The sequence below is a fragment of the Homalodisca vitripennis genome, chromosome 5 (assembly GCF_021130785.1).
Source record: "Homalodisca vitripennis isolate AUS2020 chromosome 5, UT_GWSS_2.1, whole genome shotgun sequence".
Lineage (NCBI taxonomy): Eukaryota > Metazoa > Arthropoda > Insecta > Hemiptera > Cicadellidae > Homalodisca > Homalodisca vitripennis.
In genome coordinates this window covers 112924316-112947027 of record NC_060211.1, presented here as the reverse complement: position 1 = coordinate 112947027, position 22712 = coordinate 112924316, and the positions used below count along the sequence as shown (strand labels likewise).

At 33.9% G+C, this 22712-nt stretch overlaps 2 protein-coding genes across 2 annotated transcripts in view; one reads left to right on the top strand and one right to left on the bottom strand.

Annotated features, from left to right (window-relative positions):
• Positions 1-1462, top strand: part of LOC124362728 (X-ray repair cross-complementing protein 5-like) — a 66301-nt gene extending 64839 nt beyond the window's left edge. The window contains exon 15 of the mRNA XM_046817461.1: positions 1332-1462. Within this exon, the coding sequence (XP_046673417.1) occupies positions 1332-1346 (15 nt within the window). The 3' untranslated portion in view covers positions 1347-1462. The remainder of the gene's footprint in view (positions 1-1331) is intronic.
• Positions 1387-19462, bottom strand: LOC124362729 (chromatin accessibility complex protein 1). Its single transcript, XM_046817463.1, has 3 exons — positions 19157-19462; positions 14094-14211; positions 1387-1566 (listed from the first exon to the last, which is right to left on the bottom strand). The coding sequence occupies exons 1-3, from the start codon at positions 19271-19273 to the stop codon at positions 1475-1477; spliced, it is 327 nt and encodes a 108-aa protein (XP_046673419.1). The 5' UTR covers positions 19274-19462; the 3' UTR covers positions 1387-1474.
• Between the last annotated feature and the right edge of the window lie 3250 nt (positions 19463-22712).

Genomic DNA, 22712 nt, shown 5'->3' with positions numbered 1-22712 from the left:
ACAAGGCAACAGCATTGAAAAGAAATGTTATCTTAATACATTTTGACAGTAATATAATACTGTGTTAAAGTGTTTTAAAAGTTCAGCTCGCCTCTTCAAACCATTATAGAGTTACTAGCAGTAATTAAAATGCATTGAAGGTAAAATAAAATAAATTTTATTGTACTCATATAACTAACTGTTAATAGATTAACAAGCACCATGCTTCAAGAAATAAATTTGACAACACAATATAAGAAATGTTAACTTTCTTAACCTAACCACAATTGTATGCTTAAATTATTACTTTTATTTGTTACTGTATTTTGTTTTGAAGTTTTCTTCAGTCGCCATCTGAACACCAGAATGAGAAACCCTAAAGGATTATTTTAAGTGATTGATACCTAAAATTCATGTTTTTAACTACATGATGAGGATCTAAATTTCGTAGAGAACTTTTTGTTGGGTTTTTAATCACCTATATTTTTTTTCTTTTTGTTAGTAAATTCATCAGCGATCTTTTTGCATTTTTTCACTTACTTGAATTGTTCAGTTAGATAATCGACCCAACCAGTATTTCTGCTACAATTCAAACTTTACTGTATATTTTTCTCATCCTTCATTTCACAAGTTCTGAAGTTTACTAACCAGATCATTAAGGCTCCGTCTTAGCTGGGTGACAAAAATCTGTCAGTGACGTAATGTTGTTACTTTTATCAACAATATAGTATCCACACTGCTGTTAATAGACGACTGCGACAACGGGACATGACGGCTTCAGCAGAAGGTATTTTCACAATTGTATTACTATTGTTTCGTGACCAACAGAGATGTTTGTCTTCAGTTACAAAAACCAGTAATTTTATGCCGCACACCCAACTTATATCTCACCATGTGTTTGTGATGTCGCTCACCATGTATGTTGACTACAGCGTTTTGTCGCCCAGTTACTAGTAGGACATGGCCTTATCGGACATTGATTATACAAGTTATACAACTTAGAGACAGACAGACTAAATCTGTGGAGGTGTTTTGGGATAAAAAAAGTAAGAAAAGAGCTAAATGTATAGAACTCTTTTGTATACTTTACCTTTGCTTGATCTCTATGATTTTCAATCATGTTGTAAATACAAAGTGATAATAGTTGCTGTAGTAAACACATTTCCGAAGCTTAAACTCTGTGTGAATAACATTTAGAGGACACTATAAAATCATTGTGAAATGTCACACATTGCACAATGGGTCACTGTATCCCTAAAACTAGGGTTATGATTTAGCATTTTCACATTATCACAATGTGTTCATTTTCTAGTATTACATACTTGATCACTAAGACTGCTGTTTATTTTCAGCTGGATATGCTGTAAATTCACAAAGAAGAAATAAATGGGCAACATAAAACAAAAATAAACTCAGTAAGATTTATTGATTTGTAATTTAGGAATGTAATTTAAGTTTTTGAAAATAAAACATTGTTATATAACATAGCTTTCATTTAATCACTACCTTCTTCCATGTCCATATTTTCCTTGTTCTTTTCCATCATGGCTTTGTATTCCTTGACTGTTATTTTCTTGGGTAATATTTCTGTAAGAAAGAAATTGTCAAAGGTATGTAGATAGGACTCAGGATACAAAATACATTGTATACAGTATATATATATATATATATATTGTGAGTACCAACACTTTTCCTATTGTTAGTGTTGTTTACTAAAATCAAAAATATGCTGAGACAAAGTGGATATTCCACTGAATTTACTATGGACTAAAAGAAATATAAAGTTCACCAGATGTATAATTTTTTCTGTTTGAGAAATTATAAACAGCGCCCCTTTCATGAATGTACACCACTTGTGGCAATGATCAGAATTTTAGGTAGATTTATAACCAACATAGCAAAGTGCACCAATATCACATTCAGCGCCATGTGTATCATAAATGATACACACCAGCACTAACGTTGTGGGCCATGTGTATCATTTATGATACACAAAGCTGTTTAGGCAGGGGCCGAGTTAAAATTTTCATTTTTACCGTCAGGGGCCAAGTGCGATTTAAGATCAATAGTGCTTTTAGAAACACAGTACTATATTCTTTTTGAAATCAGACGAACAGTGTTGGCAGTACGTTAATTTTTCGTCATGTCTGTGCAAAAATGATACACGTGGCCCAGACTGTGACAATCAACTAAATTTTGTTGGTAGGGGCCATGTGTATCATTTTTGCCACACTTGATAATTTTTGTATTACCTTCAATTACAGCCAGAGAGGATGTGAGTTAGTGAAGATTGTGAATATGAAAAACTACTACAAAATAAAAAAACAGTAGCAGTCAGTCGTGGGACTGCCGATAGAAGTGAAAACGGAACTATTAAGTTGAGAGTAATTAACAATACGTTATAGTAGCAGTACATCTGTAATTGTAAATGTGACGCGTTTTTTAATTTTCCAATTTTAAAATCCACGAAAAAATATTATCAAATAACTAGAAATCTATTTTACCACGCTAGTAAGATTAAATCTTATACCGTAAATAATACTCATTTCATGATGAAGAGGTTAAATATTAAAAACATTATTAAAATGAATAATGCTAAATTTTAAATACAAATATTCGTACAAATATTAAAAATGTTTTAAAAATATATTCGTTGTTTTCATTATTCATTTATCTGTATAAAAAATATGTTGTAATTGCTCAATATTAATAGTTAGTTAAACATAGAATACAAGTGAGTAAAAACACCGAGTGAACAACAGTGAGTTGAACACCGTTGTAAATAATACAGTTATTGCTACGGGATAAAGTATATAATTGCAATAACAATTAAACCCACAATATTTTTTAAAACTAATAAATATAGTTAAATTAACTTGGTTCTTTTTCGTAAAGGTATTTTTATTGCACAATAAACTAATTTATTGAGTTAATACGGTATCAGTGAGCCAATGCGCCAACTACAGTTCCGGCAGAACGTTCACTCATCACTTCATACGCTACTACAGGCTAAACTAAACTTCCAATAAAAAAATGATAAATTTACAAAAAAAAATATTCATCTATTTTCACACAACTTTCTCGCTGACAAATTTTGTCTGACCAAAAAAAATAAAAAAAATCATCGCTTACTACTTTTTTCTTGTCATTGTAAACGCTATGTAAAATGTAAACAATAATCAAAATATATTTCGAAATTTTTTAATATTTAAAAATGTAACCAATAGATTGCCAATATTAAGAGCTTTAATTTGACGCATCTTAACAGAATTGTACGACATTGGCTTCACTTTTAAATCGCGAGAGGAAGCCGTAAAGGTCACTGATTTTCGGAGTCTGTTTTCATACTCCGCCGGGACAGTTTTAACACAGCGAGACTGACTTTTTCATGCAGGTTAGTAGTCCACGCCAAGTCTACGGTTAAAAAACACAGCGAGACTGACTTTTTCATGCAGGTTAGTATCATTAGCATGTCGGTGACCCGAACCGAGGATTTTACCCTCTACCAAAACGCTCAACGCGCCTAAAGAAGTTTTCACTTCAAAAACTACCGAAAAAGAAAGAAAGCTGTAAAAGGGGCAACTGAAAAAAAAGAAAAATTCAAGCAAGAAGTATGAAGAAACATAAAGTTGACCACAACAATAAAAAAGAAAATTTACATGACATTAAAAAAATAATAACAGGAAAAGTTACTGAGAACGAAACTGAACAAGACAAGATGAAATAGACAAAACGGTTGACACTAGCGAGGAAGAAAATAAAGAGGAAGAGAATTATTGTGAAAAAAGATGAAGATAATAATGGCGATGATGATTTTGATGAAGATGACAATGACGAAGAAGAAAATTATCAAGAGTCTCAAACAGAAGGAAAGGGAAAAAATAAAGAGAAGAAAAGGAAGAGGACTGCAAGGGAGCATGAATATAAATTGACAGTTTTTGGAACAGAAAGGGACATCAAATGGGAAGATTGGCAAGGAAGACAAAAAACATTCTCTTTTACTGGGTGGGCAGGAATAAATCCAGAAGTTAGTGTGCACAATTAGCAAATAAAAATCCAGTTGATTATTTTTTGTATTTTCTTGACGATGAAATAATCAATTTGATGGTTGATCAAACGAATCTTATGCTATGCAAATTATTGTAAAATGAATGTGATGTTATACCTCAATCAAGACTCCATGACTGGGAGCCGACAGACGCCGTAGAATTGAAGACATTTATAGGTCTTCTTGGGCTGGATGGGCTTAGTCAAATTTCAAAATTTACATTACAAAATTTAAAAAAAAAGACAGTGAAACAAGTTTACACGGTATGTGACACTTGCGAAGGAAATCCCTACATGTGCCGAACGTGTTTCAACAAACAAACACTAGTTTTCTAATTCACGAAAACTTACACTTTTTATTTTAGCAGCTCAACTAAATGATCTTTTATTTTATAGGTACCCATTTTATATTCATTTTATATTTTACCAGTCGTATATAGACATTTGTATAATAAAACATGTTTTAGAAATAGAGTGTAATGTACTTCATTAGAAAACCTGTGATCTAAACAGTAATCTGACGTCCTGGGCCGGAACTGGCCGGGTTCTGTGGTAGGCCTGGGCCATGAGATTCAGTCTATAGTGTTAAAAGCATTGTAGAAGAGCTCATTTTTGATACATAAGGCTCAAACTAGCAACTGACGTATGTATCAGAGATGATACACGCGGCCCCACTTGGTAACATGGGGCGTGTATCATTTTTGATACACATGGCCCTGACCGTTTAATATATGGAAAAAACCTAATGGCCCGTGCTAAATGGATTTGTGTCATATGCCCTGGCGCTGAATGTGATATCAGTTTACAGTTATTGTTACAATAGGCCAAAGACATATCTGCCTCTCCCAAACCAACTGGTATGGTGATTATCCAGCCTGAGAAACTGAAGCAGTTTACGCTAAATAATAATGCTTTATGATTTCAGTGACAAATCTTTTGAGTATATATCAAAGGCTTCCCCTGCTTGTACTAAATATGAGTGAGATCTATACTATAACTGTAAAATATGATCTTCAAAATAGGAGTGAAATTAAAATGTACTCAAGTTTTATTTTAAAAAACCTCAGTACAAATAATTTTGTAGGGTTAAAAATTTGACTTTTTATGCCAGAACTTCAATTATTACATTACCTATAACTTTTTAGTATAATAAATCTAATACCAAATTATATGTTTGTAATTACATAATTTTCAGAATATCTCATGTGTTTATTTTCACATTTATTTACCATATGAAAAACAGTACTAGTTTGGAATAAATCTAGTACAGTTTTATATCAGTTTTGGTGCATGTTAGAGCAGGACAAACAAACTAATGTGTGTTTAACCACGCAAGGATAATACTTTTCCTAAACATATGTTAAGCACTTAATATTAAGGTAGTGTTCAGATTTAAAGACTTATTAATTTACTTTACTTTGCAACTGTAGCGAAAACTATCAATAAATGGAAAGATGAGAATTTTGTGTTACCAATACCATGTGTTACCAAAGTAGCATTCTCATAATATTATAACATAATTTCTATTCGAGGACTAACACACGTTAGTAAGCAAATTACCGATTGCTAATGTCTTATAATAGAACGTTCTGTATGAAACAATTACGATATACACACCTCATAGAAATTAAGTGATCACAATTGCTTGGTGTAGGATAAATATAAATTACATGAGAGAGTTATACTTTGCCCACTGATAAAGGCAGCATCTTCATAAGGAAGATATGTAGTTTTGTTCTATTTCGGAATAGTACTGTTAAAGATTAATACTATTGATTTACTAATCAGGCCCAAACAAGAATAATATAAGAAAAATATTAGGTGTAGTTCTGAACTAGTTTAACTTGTATCAGTTTAGATGTTGATGATTTTATGTTTTTGGTTGTTCTGTTTGGTTTTCATTGAAATGGCAAGTTTTAGACGATAGAAGACACTTTGATAGAAGAAGGTGTTTTCAAACGGGATGTGGGCAGATACTTAGGTGTGAGTCATTCAGTGGTTTCAAGATTGTGGGATTGGTACCAGGAGCAAGGCAATCTTCGCTAAAGACCAGGATAGGATCGCTCAAGGTTCACCACGCATAAAGAAGATAGATTTTTACGAGTTAAAGCACTTCATAATCGGTTTTCAACTGCTGTAGAACTTCAAAATAACCTTGGTGAAGCAACTAGAACTCGTTTATCAGACCAAACTGTGAGAAATCGACTCCGAGAAGCTGCAATAAGGTCTAGGAGACCTGTCCAAGTGCCGCAATTGACGGCACATCATAAGAGAGGAAGATTGCAGTTTACAAGAGACTATAGGCATTGGCAGTTGAGACATTGGTGTAATATAATATTCACAGACAAGTCAAAATTTACATTTTTGGTAATGACGGCCATGTTAGAGTATAGAGAAGAAGAAATGAGCAGTTTGTTAACTGTTGCCTAACTCCTAAACTTCTGTTTGGTGGGGGCTCAATATTCGTGTTGGGGCAGAACAACAATTGATGATCTAACAGATCTTCTAGGATCTGAAATGGTAGTTTAATTGCCCAATGTTAGTGGATGAGGTGTTGGACGGAGAGCAGAACAAGCAGGTTAAGATTTTGTATATATGCAAGACGGAGCTCCATCTCATGCAGCAAGATTAGTTCAACAATACTAAGACGTATATAACATAACAGTATTGGAGTGGCCTTCTTACAGTCCAAACCTAAATCCAATTGAACCCTCTGATATCAGGTAGGGAGAAGAATCTGAGGCCAGCCAAACAAATCCAGGACCTTAGATGAACTAAAATGGCTTTACGAGAAGAATAGGTGTGGTTGCATCAAGACAGCCTCAGATGACTCATTAGAACCATGCCACATTGTATTCAAGCAGTTATCTCAGCTAGAGGAGGTAACACGAGATATTGAGTGCGGAATTTGAAAAAAACAGATTGTCGTTAGTTACATTTGAAATTTAAAAAGAGTTATTTTTACTTTGATATTTGTGTTTTAAATGTTAGTTAACTGCCTTGACCTAAATAAGAATTTCAAAATAAAAACACTATTTTGTGCTTGGCTACTACTATAAGGCTTGAAACATAAAAAATGATCCTTTAATTATTTTGAAGTGTGTATAAACAAATTTAAAAATTACTGTTGTTCAACAAATAATATTTTGGTTATAATCTATTTTGGCGCATTGTCACGAATTTGCTGTGCCTATATTTGAGATAACTGCGTAAATTCCTCGTTAATGGCATTCTTAGCTATGTTTTCCCTCAAAAGGATAAAGAAATGTAAAATTGGTTTATTTTTTGGCTGTACTGGACCAACCTTCAGTACTGGTAAAGTTGGTTTCAAACCAAAAGTTTGTGCACCGCAGACCTGACTCGCAATACTAGACTGTCTGTCGCATGGTAGCGCTGGTTGCTGATTGTTCTCTTTATTTTTCTGAATTGAATACATGCATTTTTCAAACATCACAGAAAGGAAAGTTATTAGGAATACATGATATTATGTGGTTATATAATATAAAGAAAGGAGCTTAAAATAGGTGACAGTGATGAATCGTTACCGAATTCCTCACATATACCATTACGACAATGGGTCATAACTTTCACGATCTCTCTAGTGATATTTGAGAACTTTAATTTTGTAGTAACATTTATTTTGTACTATTATAAGCTAAAAAAGTAAAATTATTTGAAAAAAATCTGTTATAAAACTGAAAAATAAAAACTGAACATTTAAGTTTTACTTTTTAGGCAAGTTGTGGTTGTGACTATCTGTACTTGTTTATCATTTATTTTACCATAATATGTAAAATTTTTTAACCTTTATCCTTTTTGGTTTATTTCAAATTTAAATGCAGTACCTTTTGTATTCTTAATTTAGTTCATATTACTAATCTTAACTATTGTGCAAATAAAAAACTTTGAATTATGTGTTTTTCAACATAGAAAAGTCAAATTTGCACATCATTGTTGGTCTGAAGACCATTGAATGAATTGGGATGAAGTCAACATAACCCATCAGGAGCCTCATTTCCTTTAAAAGGAAATTTTTTCGAGGTTTCATAAATTAAATTGGCAGACTAACCAATCAGTCAAACGTGAGTCGAGACTTGGCTGCTTTGGTTCCCAATTCGGAAAATTAACTAAAAAGAAAACCAAAAATATCAAACAGATTAGATATTAAATATTACAAATTTTGTAATGAACCAATATGGAGTCATATTATGGTTTTAAGAAGTTCATCTAGAATGAACCAATAGTAAAAGAGGCCCCCTCTCATTCCCCCTTTTTTGCTGCCGTGACGATTGCCATTTACTATTGGCCTTTGGTCAGCCGTATTGGTTTTTTGGCGGATGCAGACCTATTACCCGGCGGTCATAACCCGTATTATGTAGTTCAGTTTCAATAATTAGTGTTGTTTTTATTAAGTTCATTTTTATAGTTAGTGAAGTTGACACACAACATGGCGGCATGATTCCTAACTTATGTGTGTCACAACACTCTGGTATGATTTGTTTATTTTAACGTAAATTTTAATTATCTGTAGGTTAGTTATTTACATGAAGAAGAGATTAGATTGCAGATCTCAAAACATAGTGTTATTTATTTTTTGTATCACTGAACAATGGCAAATGTCCAGAAAAATTCAGTTTCCTTCACAATGTAATGGAGTGGATCTGAAATGTTTTACTAATCTATCTAATGTATAATTTGTATCACAGATTCATAAAACACAACAGAAGACCAAAATAACCTCAGTTAACAAATAACATTTATTTTGTATAAGCTATTGGCACATTATTTACTGTTTGCAAAGTTCATGGAACAATTAAATTTTTAACTATATGGTGATCATGTTCAGTTGGTAGCACTCATATTTAACTGTTTGCTAGTGTTATTAAAAAAGAATATTAATGTCTAAAACAATAATTATAAACCTTAGTATAAGTAAACAAAACAAATTTTATCTAATACGAGGGCGGTTTGATAAGTCAGTGACTTTTTTAATTTTCCGCGTAGTTACTTCAAAGGCAACAGAGCTGCAGTTAACTGTAATCTGTCAGTGGACTACCTTCTAATTTTGAGCAAACTACGTCATGCAGTTGGTTCTTTGTTTGAAGGTTATTTTTGATGATGGAAGGATTGTGAAGGAAACAGGATTTTTAAGGACATTTGCCATCGTTCAGTGAAACAAGAAATCAGTAACTACATTTCCCGTATTAGGTTAGTTCTTTATCTGAAGAAGAGATCAGATTGTAGATCTCGAAACATAGTGTTACAAATACTGGCAAATATAAAAATAATCAGATTTAACCCATTGCGGATCACTGACGAGCTGGGCTCGTCACGTGGCGGCCGGGCCTAACGATGACGAGCTCAGGTCACAAAAGCGGTCTGCTTTTAAGTTTCCCTCCAAATAGTTCTATTAATGTCTGATAGGTCGGGCGATCGTCTTCACTTGTCAACTAAGAGTGTTTAACAACGGTCTACGTTTTTGAGTTTTCAAAAGTTTTATAAATATCCTACAGATTGCAGTTGTATTTTGAAGTTGAAAAATCATTCATATGAGTTTACTCTCTGCTTTTTAGCACTTCTGATTGGTTGTTTTCCTCAGCTGTTATTATAATACTTTTTAGGTTAGTGACACAGAACTAAACGACGTAGACGTACATGTTGGCGGGTTTAGTCTAGACAATGGCCTGGATGTTGTAATCGCTTCGTCCGAGCCGGTTTATTTAGACTATGATACAGACATCATCCCTGCCACCCCGGAACCTTGCTCATGTGTTACCGTTCCCACATCACGGATACCCCAGCAGGCCCATGTTCCATCTGAATAAATACCTTCACAGTGGCGCACCATTGCTATTCGTGCGGCCGCTGACCGTAAATTAATTCGTCCCCGCTGGTGCCCGCACGCCAAAACAATACGATCCGCAATGGGTTAATAAAATCATAACTATTCTGTTTGTTGAGCTATATGCGCCAACAATGTACTGTTGAAAAGAGTATCTTTTAAGTTTTACATGGTTCCAACTAGGTAACAGCAGCGCGCTTGAGTGAAGGCCTACTTCATTTCTAGTGAAAATGGCGTCTTCACCACAAAAAGCGTTTTGTGTTCTACGTTTTTCGCAGTATGAGTCTGTAATAACTGATCAGCGTGACTTTTTTTAATAAGTTGGTGTTGATCCACCTACATCACAGAGCATTAGACGATGGTATGCATAATGTCAAGAAACAGGTTGTCTGTGTAAAGGCAAGTCACCGGGCCAGAGTGTCCGATGAAGACATGGAGCGCGTCCGCCTTTGTTTCACACGTAGCCCTCTGAAATCTGTTCGCTGCGCTGCTCGACAGCTCAACATGCCTCCAATGTCCATCTGGCGTGTGTTGCGTCGACGATTACCTATGAAAGACTTCAGATACTGCAAGCTCTTCGTGAGGGTGATAAAGAACGATGTGGAGTTTTGTAACTTCGTTCTTGATAAGATGATGGACAATGAACAATTTGTATTGCGCATAGTGTTTAGCGATGAGGCAACATTTAATTTAAATGCAAAAGTAAACCACCATAACGTTAGAATATGGGGCACAGAAAAACCACTTGAAATTGTGCAACATGAGAGAGACTCTCCAAAATTTAATGTGTTTTGCGCGTTTTCACGGGAAAAGGTGTACCATTTTTCTTTGCTGAGAACACTGTTACAAGAATAACATATCTCGATATGCTTGAGAATTATCTTTTCCCCCAATTGGAGACTGATTAAAACGTCTTCATTTACCAACAGGACGGGGCACCGCCACATTGGCATCTGGCAGTCCGGCAATTTTTAAATCAAAGAATTTGTGTCCGGTGGATCAGCCGCACTGGACAAAATGACGCATCCTTACATTTCTAGCCTCCAAGGTCACCGGACCTTACTGTATGTGATTTTTTCTTGTGGAGTTTCATCAAAGACTGTATATGTGCCTCCACTACCAACAACAATGGATGAGCTGAGGAATCGCATTACAACAGCAGTGGAATCAGTAACTCAGGACATGCTCGCTGCAATGTGGGATGAATTTGAATACCGCATAGACATATGCCGTGTATCTAAAGGTGGACATATTGAACACTTTTGAAAAGGTATGAAAAAAAGCTTGTTGAGTTTCCCTTTCAACCAAAAAAATTAGTAATTGTATATGTTTACTTCTGTTCGAAATATAGACATACCAAATCGGATGATTCTTTTTGATACACCCTGTACAGTTTTAAATAAAGACCCGACCGATTCATTTGAACGCAAAGTAGCAATCACCTTAAGAAAACACAAAGAATTTTTTTCACATAAATTTAGATCTAAATTAACTCCTCACCATTCCAAAATCCCCCATATGTTTGGCCTTCCCAAAATTCACAAACCTACCATCCCTCTCCAGCCCATTATTAGTTCTCGTGATTCACCTTGCAGGGAATTATCTAAAATCCTCTTGGACATCTTAACGCCATTGGTTGGAAAAACTGACTCTTTTATCAAACATTCCAGGGATTTTGTAGAGAAGTCAAAATCCCTGAACTTGACTGAAACCGACAAAGTAGTAAGTTTTGACGTTGAAAGTCTATTTACAAATGTACCAGTTCCAGAAACTCTCAGAATTATTAAATCACGTCTCAAAGAAGACCAAACATTAAAGGATAGAACTAAACTTCCCGTGCCAGTAATTATGGAACTGTTAGAACTATGCACTCAATGCAATTATTTTGAGTTAGAGGGTAAAATTTACTGTCAAGATGAGGGGGATGGCAATGGGTTCTCCACTGTCTCCTATTTTCGCCAATATCTTTATATAGGAATTTGAGCGAAAAGCTTTGGCTTCAACTCAGTTCAAACCGAAGATCTGGTGGAGGTATGTGGATGATACCTTTGTTATTTTTTCTCATGGAGGCATTGAATTAAATAATTTTTTGAATCACATTAATAGTATTTCTCCTTCCATCCGCCTCACAATGGAAGTGGAAGTCCAAAACAAGCTTCCCTTTTTGGATGTGTGTGTATTAAGAGATAGGGATGTCCTTAAGACAACTGTTTTTCGAAAGAAAACACACACAGGAAAATATTTAAATTATCAATCCAACCATAAAAAATCTGTCAAAGGAGTAGTCTACTCGTTGTTTGATAGAGCAAAGAGCTTGTGCTAAGATAAAGATGGATTAAAAGAGGAATTTAAGAAAATTGAATTGGATCTCAGAAGCAATGGATACCCTCAATTAGTAATAAATAAGTGCAAACGAACCAGAAGAATCATTCCTGAGTCAGAAAAACAGAATTGTGATAAATTTGCGTTTATGTCAATCCCTTCTTTCCCTTGGGGCGGCCTACTGCCATGCACTTAAGCCTCAAGGGCTTTTTGCGCACCCCGGAAACACACCATGAGGCCCACCAGTCTACAACTTCAGCAGTTCAATCCCTCATGTGCCAGGATTATCGGAGAAAATTAGAAGAGTAGGTAGAAAGTACAACATTAGAAGCATGTTTAAAACACACAACACTCTTAGACAAAGTCTCTTAAAAACAAAACAAAAAAATGGCATACAGGATTCCAAAAACTGTGTTTACAGTATAAAATGTAGTTGCAAAAGGAAATACATAGGCGAGACAAAAAGACCACTATACGTAAGGATAAAAGAGCACAAAGAAAAAACAAGAAAGGGTCTCACAGAAAAGTCAAAAATTGCACATCATTGTTGGTCTGAAGACCATCGAATTGGGATGAAGCCAATATAATACTTCGGGAACGACATTTCTTCAAAAGGAAATTAATTGAGGCAACATACATTAAATTGGCAGACCAACCAATCAATCGAGATTAGGCTGCTTTGGTTGCCAATTCTAAAAAATGAACTAAAAATAAAACCAAAAGTATCAAACGGATCAGATATTTGTAATAAACGAATGCGGAGTCACAATATGGTTTTAAGAAGTTCACCTAGCATGAACCAATAATAAAAAAGAGCCCTTCCTGTCCCTCTTCCTTTTTATTTCCACCATCTTGTTTTTGCCTGCCGTGACGATTGCCATTGGCTAGTAGACGAATGCAGACGTATTGTGACCTGTATTCTGTAGTTCAGTTTTAATGATTAGTGTTGTGTATAGTTTTTTATCAAGTGCATGTGATTCCTGACTTAGGCGTGCCACAACCCATTGGTATGATTTGTTTATTTTAACCTAGTTTGTAATTATGTATTAGGTTAGTTCTTTACCTAAAGAAGAGATCAGACTGCAGATCTAAAAACTAGTGTTACTGATTTCTTGTTTCACTGAATGATAGCAAATGTCCGGAAAAATCCTGTTTTCTTCACATGCAGTTGGTGTTTGATAGCCGTTCAAAGCAGACAACCTCATGAATTTTCACAAAATGGAAAAAAGTAAATTTCATGTGCTGATTAAGCATTACTTTTTTGTAAAAAATCCATCACTGAGACTAGGTCACCCTAGAAAGAAAATCAAAAGAAAACATCAATAAAATCCATGGAATGATATTGGACGATCGGAGAATGAGATGGCTCACGCTGTGTGTATCTCAACTGAACGGGTACATCACATTTAACAGAAATATTTGGACATGAAAGAACTCTCCGTGAGATGGGTGCCACGAATGATCACACTCGACCATAACGCAATCGTATGACCACTTCAAGAGAGTGTTTAGTGATGATGAGCCATAATCATGAATTGGACTATAAACTGCTACCCCATACAGCAAATTCTCCAGATCTAGCCCCCTGCGACTATTTCTTGTTTCCAAACCTAAAGAAATAGCTGGTCAGTTAGAGGTTTGGGTCAAATGAAGAAGTCATTACTGAAACACCTATTTTGAGAGCCTTTAGGAAACCTATTATTTGGAAGGAATACAAAAATTAGACAAACACTGAACTAATTATATTAAGCTAAAAAAATTACATAGAAAAATAAAATATTTATTTGTGACAAAATTTGTTTTATTCAAAAAGTCATTAATTATCAAACCGCTCTCATAAACAAACCCAAATTAGTACTAAATTCATAACGTATTAACATGATTTTCTTTGGTTTTTACTGACCTCTTAAAAACATCATGTTTTCACTAGACTGCACAACTTCTGCAAATTGTTTATATTCCAGTTCCTTTGAATCGCACCTTTTGAGGGCTTCTTGAGACAGAAACTGAACAAACAATTCCTGAAACAGAACAAAAACAATAAACAATATAAAGACATGAAATTTGCATGACTGTATATCCGTTCTCTATAAAATCTGATGAAGTTTGGTTTGATCCCTTAAAGGAGGAGAACAGAAATATAGAATTTATATTTTATTTTACTAAGAATTTGATTTTTAAATATGAAGCTTCCAGTCAGTAACGATTACTTTTTTATCCGTGGGACAAACCAATACATTTTGTGAGGAGTTTCACATGTATTTTATTGAAAAATATATGATTGGATATGTATAATAACTACAGAGAATTAAAAGCTGTACAGTAACTAAGCCGATGTAGTAGGTTACTAAAGAAAACTACTCAACACTTCCATATATAACCTCTTTATTTATTTACTAAAATTAATATTCGTTATAGTTGTTGACAAACATTAGTCAATTTTTTCTGACCTTCTCTTACTCAAGTATATGTGAGATTTGTGCAGTTGTTTTGGTCATCGAGGTACATCATGTGTTGAACTTTGACATCCCTAACACCAATAAAATATAGATTTTAAGTTTTCATCATTATACAATTTTCTATTTAACAGAATTCCACAAAGATCATTTTGAGAAGTTATTATACATACATGAACTAAAAATAAAACCAAAAGTATCAAACGGATCAGATATTTGTAATAAACGAATGCGGAGTCACAATATGGTTCCAAAGTCGTCTACAGATGATTCCGAGTCCCGACATCGAACTCCCCGAAGGGTCGACCCGAGTTAAGCCGCGTACCGGTACGAACACGGTCACAATCGACCGAGCCGATATGTTAATCAAAAAGGACAGACCACTTATGAGTGCTTTGTTCTCTTGAAGTCATTACCCGCTATGAAAATTGTATAAATATAAATGTGCAACAATTTGCTGATTAACTATTAATAAATTATCAATCAATAAGATTTGTTTTAAAAGCTTTAACATGTTAGGACAAATTGATTACATACGATTCCTCATTTTGAACTTTCCAGTTTATAATAGTCAAGTTAGTAGTAAGATCTATTGCAAATGCAAGCTTCAAAAGTGATGCTTGATAAATTTTCATTAATCATATTAAAGCTCTTCAATAAGCTTAACTTGGTAATTCATGCGGAGCTTTATTAGTAAATAAAAAATATTTTGAAGTAGTTCAAAAATTCTTTGCAGCAATTTTTCTCTGCTAAGCCAACGTACATCACAATAACGCATAACATTGGAATATTTACTCTCTAAAAGAAAATGCTGGAGACACCAAATACAACTTGTGTCATTACTTCTGAAACTGAAGATTTTTATTGCAAAATTGTGAAAAATAAAATGGACTTCCATGGGTTTCTCACTTTCATCATTTTAAACCGCATTACAAACATACCCTACTAAACATGTTTTAGAGGTACAAACACTTACTTCCATCTTTAGTTATTCCCCTGAGTTTATTGAGATTAAATGAGTATAGTACTAGTTTAATGTCTTCAAAAAAGATTTTGTCCAAGTTTTTCCATGGAACAAATGTCAGCTTATAATTTCAGCATATTTCCTTTTGAAATGTTTTGTTTCATAATGTCTACAAATATTATATTATTTCAACAAGGATATTTTACTTTACAAACCAAACACAAAGCCGGGTTGTTGTTTTCAACTACAAAATAGTCGATACTTAATTTATTCTTTGTTTGAAGTTAAGTGCTTCTTCAAGTTAAGTGTATATTGTATTGTTCAGTTACACTCGGACTGTAGTGCAGTTTGTATTCGGTTGAGCCACACAAGGGGAAGGCTATTTGTGGGGACTGGAGGTCCTTGCTGAAGATTGTCACCTCCCCTATCAAGACGACGCTGTCTGGCTCGGTCTATACAAGGAATGTTGTGTGCATACAGCAGCACGAATTTAATCAGCAATCTGATAAACTTTAGTATCACTCGGCAGCAGTATAATAAGTGGTCACCAGCACAATATAATCATCGGTATTCATGACTATCTAAAAGTACTGAAAACAAAATATAAAACCAAATTACTTAATAGGTATTTCAAATAACAATATAGTTCTATCAAGGCTATCAATTAAATGTTACAATAAAACTATTTTACATTTACTTACTTTTTACTATTTTCAATGATAAACATGTGCATGACTCCTTGTAACACAATGAACATAGCCATTATACTTGTGGCCATTAATCAAATACCAAACACATGATTTACTATGAATTAATTTGGAACAATAATGTCGAAATGAATTACATTATAGACTTTTAAAATTGTATTATAGTGAAGTTTTATTTTTATATGTAAAAGAAATATATGTACTTAAGATTATATAAAATAACTTAATTTATACGATACTAGCTGTTTCCCGCGGCTTCGCACGCGTCTCTTAAGCTTTGCCCGTATATTTCTTTGCCTTCAAATAGTGTTTGGATATTTTAATATACGTAACTACTGTGTTGTAATTGCAGTTTATAATGTGCAGGCGCTTTGATAACTTTTATATCTTGCAGTACAGCCTGGTGGTTAGTTACATCAATGGGCATTGCGTATAAACCTTCTACATAGAAAAATACAAATTTTCATAGTGATCGGTCCAATAGTTTCTGAGTCTATAAAGGACAAACACACAAACATTCATTTTTATATATTATGATTGCAGAAACAGTTTAAACAAAATTTGTCGTTTCTCTTAAGCTTACTCTATGCTTTAAAACTATAAGTGTAAAGAAATTTATATATAAATATATTTTTTGTCGCATTATATATGTTTACAAAGAACAGCTGATTAAAAATTTGAAAAGACTCTTTCACTTAATAACATATGTTTGCTGCAATGCATTTCTTACGGGTATTTCTGTAACCAGTGGGGCGGAATCCTGAATCGGGAAAGGGATAAAAAGTATCCTATAACCTTCTACAGATCAAGACGAACAAATTTAAAAAAAAATTAGGCGAATCCGTCCAGCCGTTTGTGAGTGATGCTGTTACACACGAACAGTTTCATTTTTATATTATAAGATTTGAGTACTTACGATTACTTTACTGAGTAAACATGGCTGACAACAATAAAAAAAGATGCTGGAATAGATCACCACCATCAAGGTTTGTAACCATTTTAAACATTGTTCAATGAGACCAAAACCGCATGTTCATAGGCCATTATTCTTGCCAATGGTGCTAGCCTATTCAGAATGTAAATGATTTTCTTTATTGAATTAAATTAACTTTACACAGTATTATTACTCTAGTAAATAAAAACTTTTGACAATGCTTAGTTATTATATGTATATATAAATGTTTAATATTGGATAGTTTAGATATTTCTAATCAATAGTTGATTCGTTTGTGTTGGTGGTTGCTTATCATACTGTAGGCTATCACTCTCCTTTATTAAGGCTGTCTGCCAAATTGCAGTGAACCAATTATTGTCCAAAATAGCGTAAGTAACTAAATTCAAAGAAGGCTATATTTTAATAACCATTGATTAGTTATCCGTGGCAAATATAAGTGAAATATTCTGCAATATTATAATAATATAGGAAATATGACTACAAGTATTATTTAAAAGATAACCTCTCCCTAATTGCTATCAGCCTAACTGGCACAAATCTCTACTTGATAAAATCCATAAGCGGAAATTAATTTTTACTTACCGTATTTTGGAGACCACTGAATTATATACTTTTTAAACTGTGAACTGATGACGAGCTCAGGTCGCAAGAGCGGTCTGCTTTTGAGTTTCCCTCCAAATAGTTCTATTAATGTCTGATAGATCGGGCGATCGTCTTCACTTGTCAACTAAGAGTGTTTAACAACGGTCTACGTTTAGAGTTTTATAAATATCCTACAGATCGCAGTTGTATGTCGAAGTTGAAAAATCGTTCATATGAGTTTACTCTCTGCTTTTTAGCGCTTCTGATTGGTTTTCTCAGTTGTTATTATAATACTTTTGAGATTAGTGACACAGAACTAAACGAAGCAGTCTTACATGTTGATGGGTTTAGTCTAGACAATGGCCTGGATGTTGTAATCGCTTTGCCCGAGCCACTTTATTTAGACTATGATTCGGACATCATCCCTGTTACCCCGGAACCTTGCTTGTGTGTTATCGTTCCTACATCACGGATACCCCGTGTTCCATCTGAACGAATACCTTCACAGCTGAATTTTCTAGTATACATTAGCGAGCGATACGATGTGGCGCACCATTGCTGTTCGTTCGGCCGCTGACCGTAAATTAATTCGTGCCCGCTGCTGCCCGCACGCCAAAACAATACGATCTGCAAAGGGTTACTTCTTAGAAGGTCTAAATTAAGAAAAACGTCTTTTAGTTAGGTCAAATTACCCTGATTTCAACATTATTACTATTTTATCCAAAGATAGCGTTAACGGCTGATGTTAGCAGCAACGAATAGGAGGTTGACTTTCGATCATAACAAGACCATGTGACGCCCGTAGAACAATGAAAAATTACTCTGTGCAAAAAATTTGTAGTTCTATTTTTAATGTTCTATAACTTTGTTATTTGACATTTCCACCTTTTGAAACTTTGTTGTTTTGTTCAGGAAGATGATAGGAATAGGTTGACAATGTAAACTTGAATTTTGCCGGGTCGGCCATCAACTTCACAATTACCGTGATGTTAACCTATGTCATTGGTGTGGTTTCATTGTGATATGAATTGATATTGCTATTCACTAGGTGTTCTATGTTTAATCACATGAAAAATCATGCACATTCTCAGGTTTGTTTGAATTTCCAAAAGCTCCTGCCTAACTTTAAATCCAAAAATGTAAACCTATCTGGACTTTAGAAGGTAAGTCTATAATCAGAAAATGTTTCCTTATTGTTTCATATGTTTCCCACTTAAATCCTGCACTAGGAGTACCAAATGCAAATTCTGTTGTAATCCACAAAATTTCCTTACTTATGATTTCCAAATGCAACATACTTACAGTAGCTTTAGTTACCAAGTGTAAAGCATCTTGGCCAATATTTTCAACGTCTGGAGAACTTTTCATTATCGTTCTAATACGCGATACAGGTAGCTGGAGTTCTTTCGATTTGGACATTTTACAAAACAAAATCTGGAGTAATTTCTTTAAATTTTATATCAAATCACTGTAAATTAATACAACTATTACAGATGAAACTTAATGGTCAAATCTACAAGACAAAATTTTCTCTATAAATTCCCGCTCTACTGTTCCTTTCCTGTTGTCCCATCTGTTATGTTTTCCTTCCACCAGGATTGCTAACAGTAAGCCGTAAAATTAACCCCAACTGAGCCATAATGCTCAAACAAATATCCGGACTCTCTTAAAATTACCCCACATGTTTTATTAATTTTTGCATATATAAAAGTAAAAAATGTGTATTTTTCTCATTACACTTATTTTATTTACAAGCATGAAATAAATAATATTAATTTTATAAAACACAGATTAAGGAAAGTTTATTGACAAGGGCAAAACAGCTTTACTGGTAATTTTTGTTGACTTCTATTTACATATAAGTGGCATGTTAACCGACTTGCTTACATCTGTGAATATTTGTACAGAAGAGATGAATGGTTGTCAGGAGAGTATCTTTTATTCTGAATCATTGTTACTGCAAAGAAAACATACAAATAGTTCGGCAACACTTCTATTTTCTGTTTCAAACGTTTGTTATGTTGATATCATTTTGTTATTATTTATGAGTATTTCATATTTCCTGTTATAATTGTTTGTTATGTAGGTATGGCTCCTTTAATATTTATGAGATCGACCCTGTGCATATTAAACTAATTATTGACGTGACAACGTCTTAAATTAGGTTGCGGCTCGGAGTCACTCATGAAAAAGTGTAACGCCCGGTAACGTTACGATGCCCGTCCAGTGGGTCCGCCGCACGGGATCCGCACGGGATAAAGCAGATAACTGTGGGTCCGCCGCACGGGATAAAGCAGATAACTATGTTTATTCGTGAAATGTGGAGTGCTTAGATTCGTCATTTACAACAACTACAACAATAAAGGTAAATGATTGTACACTGATATTTCATTATCGTAAACTATGATTGATTGATTAATTGTTAGATTGACACAAAAGTTGAGAAACTGAGTTTATAGGTTATGTCATACTATTGACAAATGTACAACAATAAAGGTAAATAATTGTACACTGATATTTCATTATCGTAAACTATGATTGATTGATTAATTGTTAGATTGACACAAAAGTTGAGAAACTGAGTTTATAGGTTATGTCATACTATTGACAAATGTTGATAGTGTTAAGTAAATTATTAGTTTAAGTCACTCTGCAATCAATCGTAATTCAGTCGATTGAGAAGAAACAGCGCGTATTGCTAGTCAAACATTTAAAATAACAAATTATAACCTCTAACCTGTCATAACAGTGCGACCAAACAAACGAACTAAACCGACCAATCACCACGCGCGGAGTTAGAATTTAACTGTGTTTAGCAAGAATTTCAAATTCCAATTTTAGTAAATGTTTTATTCAACTTTACCATTTACAATAACAAATTTTAATTAATTTCAAATTATGTACAATGTTTTAGTAAACAAAATATATTTCTATAGTTAAAATTTGTGCAATTCTTATTTTTATTCAATTCCTTGTTCCTATTGTGCAATTTAATAATATTCATATCAATAAATATTCTACCGAGAAAAAGACGTTGTCACGTAAAATGTTCGCCCGTAAAACCGACTTTACAGGCAACCATAATTTTTTTTTAATTTCAAACATAATTATTACAATGACTGTAAGGTGCTGTTGCGAGAATGTGGGAGAACGTTCCAGATAAACGGACCAACCCTCAATACAAAGGTTTTTGAAATCCTTCAGGTTTAATTAGCGCTTCTGCGATGTCTGTCTTTAGATGGTCTCAAGTTTGTTATTACATGTCGAGTATTCTTTCAATTTCATCTATTAAATATCCTAAAATGTAATAATAAATTATAAATGTTTCCATCTTTGTTTATAATATATCAAATATATCTATATAGTGTGAGTGTTTATTCGCTTTAGAGATTCATAATCAGATGGTTTTTTGGTTTAACGTCTATTTATGAAGTGTCAAATATATTTATGTTTCGTATGTAAATAAATAAGTACCTGTATAATGTTATAACAAACTTTTATTAGTTCTCACTTATTAACGTAACTCTAAATTATTTCAAAAGTAATTAAATTCTCTTGTGTAACCCTTTGACTAAAAAGAATTAATGCAATAAAACTGAAAGTTTAAATAAAATTGTAGCAAGGTTATAAATTTTATACAGTAGGCTATTTATTTATTTCATTTTCAGTGTGCAAATCTTCTTTCAATTCAATAAATATGAAATAAAACTACTTGGAAACATAAGAAATATTATAGCTAATGTGAATTAAATTCAGAGTGTATTAGTATTAAAACATATTGAGACCATTGTTGTTACTATTTCCATAGTAATGGTCAAAATTTTTATAATAAATTATGAACATGAATCAAAATCAACCAATGCCGGGCTACAGCAAGAAGGAACTATAGGCTAGCTACAAAAGCGTCCGGGTCGTGAGTTTAATTAACTAAATTATGTTTTATTACAAGCAATTAGTTACTCATTTCGATAACTTGAATTGTGAATTAATGAGGCTCACCTAGTTAGATTGATAAGTAAGCGTGGTTAACTGGAAATTATCTGAAACTTTTATGAATTTATATATGTGTAATTAGCAGTTTCGGTTTAACTTCTCTTAACTGGTGAACTTTGCTGAAATATTTCAAGAATTTAACAGTGTAAGGTATTTTTCGAAGTTCAGTGAACCGGGAAGTCTTTGTTGTTACTTCCGATATGAAATATTAAAAAAATGCTATTCCTGTACCACAATATCTTCTTAACTGATTATGTATTGTGGAACTGTTACGGAGAGAGGGTTTTAGTAACGAGACTGAAGTGATTACATCAATTTGTGGTTTTGATAGGAAGGTTAGAGATGCACGGAAAAAGAACTCCAACTAGGCATTGGCCAAATATCAAGTTGGCCAATTCTCATAGTAAAGTTGTGCTTCCAGTTCAGAAACCCCAGCCACTTTCACTCCACTCCTCGTATTGGTCTATTATTGATCATTCTGAGGGGCGTGAAAAGTATACATGGATTCCCTTCCATTTCAAGAACATTCTTTTCATGTACAACATTCTGATGTAACTTTCCAGTCTTGGAAACACCTTCCTCTGGTCTAATACTCCTGAGCTAAAATCAAGAAACTTCAACTCCCAGATCAGAGATCACAAGACGTGTGATGACCAATATCTCCACAGTTACGCACCCACTTTATAAACCTCGACTCCTCACTCAGCTCCTCACATTGGTCTATTAATGACCAATCTGAGGGGCGTGAAAAGCATACACGGACACCCCCCCCCACTGCAAGAACTTTCTTGTAAGCTGATCTAACGTTCAAGTCATAGAAACCTTTCTACCTCTGAGCCCAATATTCCTGCTTTACAAATCAAGA

Coding starts and splice junctions, on each gene's coding strand:
- LOC124362729 (XM_046817463.1), bottom strand. CDS start 19,273: ATGTCCAAATCGAAAGAACTCCAGCTACCTGTATCGCGTATTAGAACG. Junction 14,212..19,156: donor ACTTGGTAACTAAAGCTACT/GTAAGTATGTTG, acceptor GTTCTGTTTCAG/GAATTGTTTGTTCAGTTTCT. Junction 1,567..14,093: donor AAACATGATGTTTTTAAGAG/GTCAGTAAAAAC, acceptor TCTTTCTTACAG/AAATATTACCCAAGAAAATA.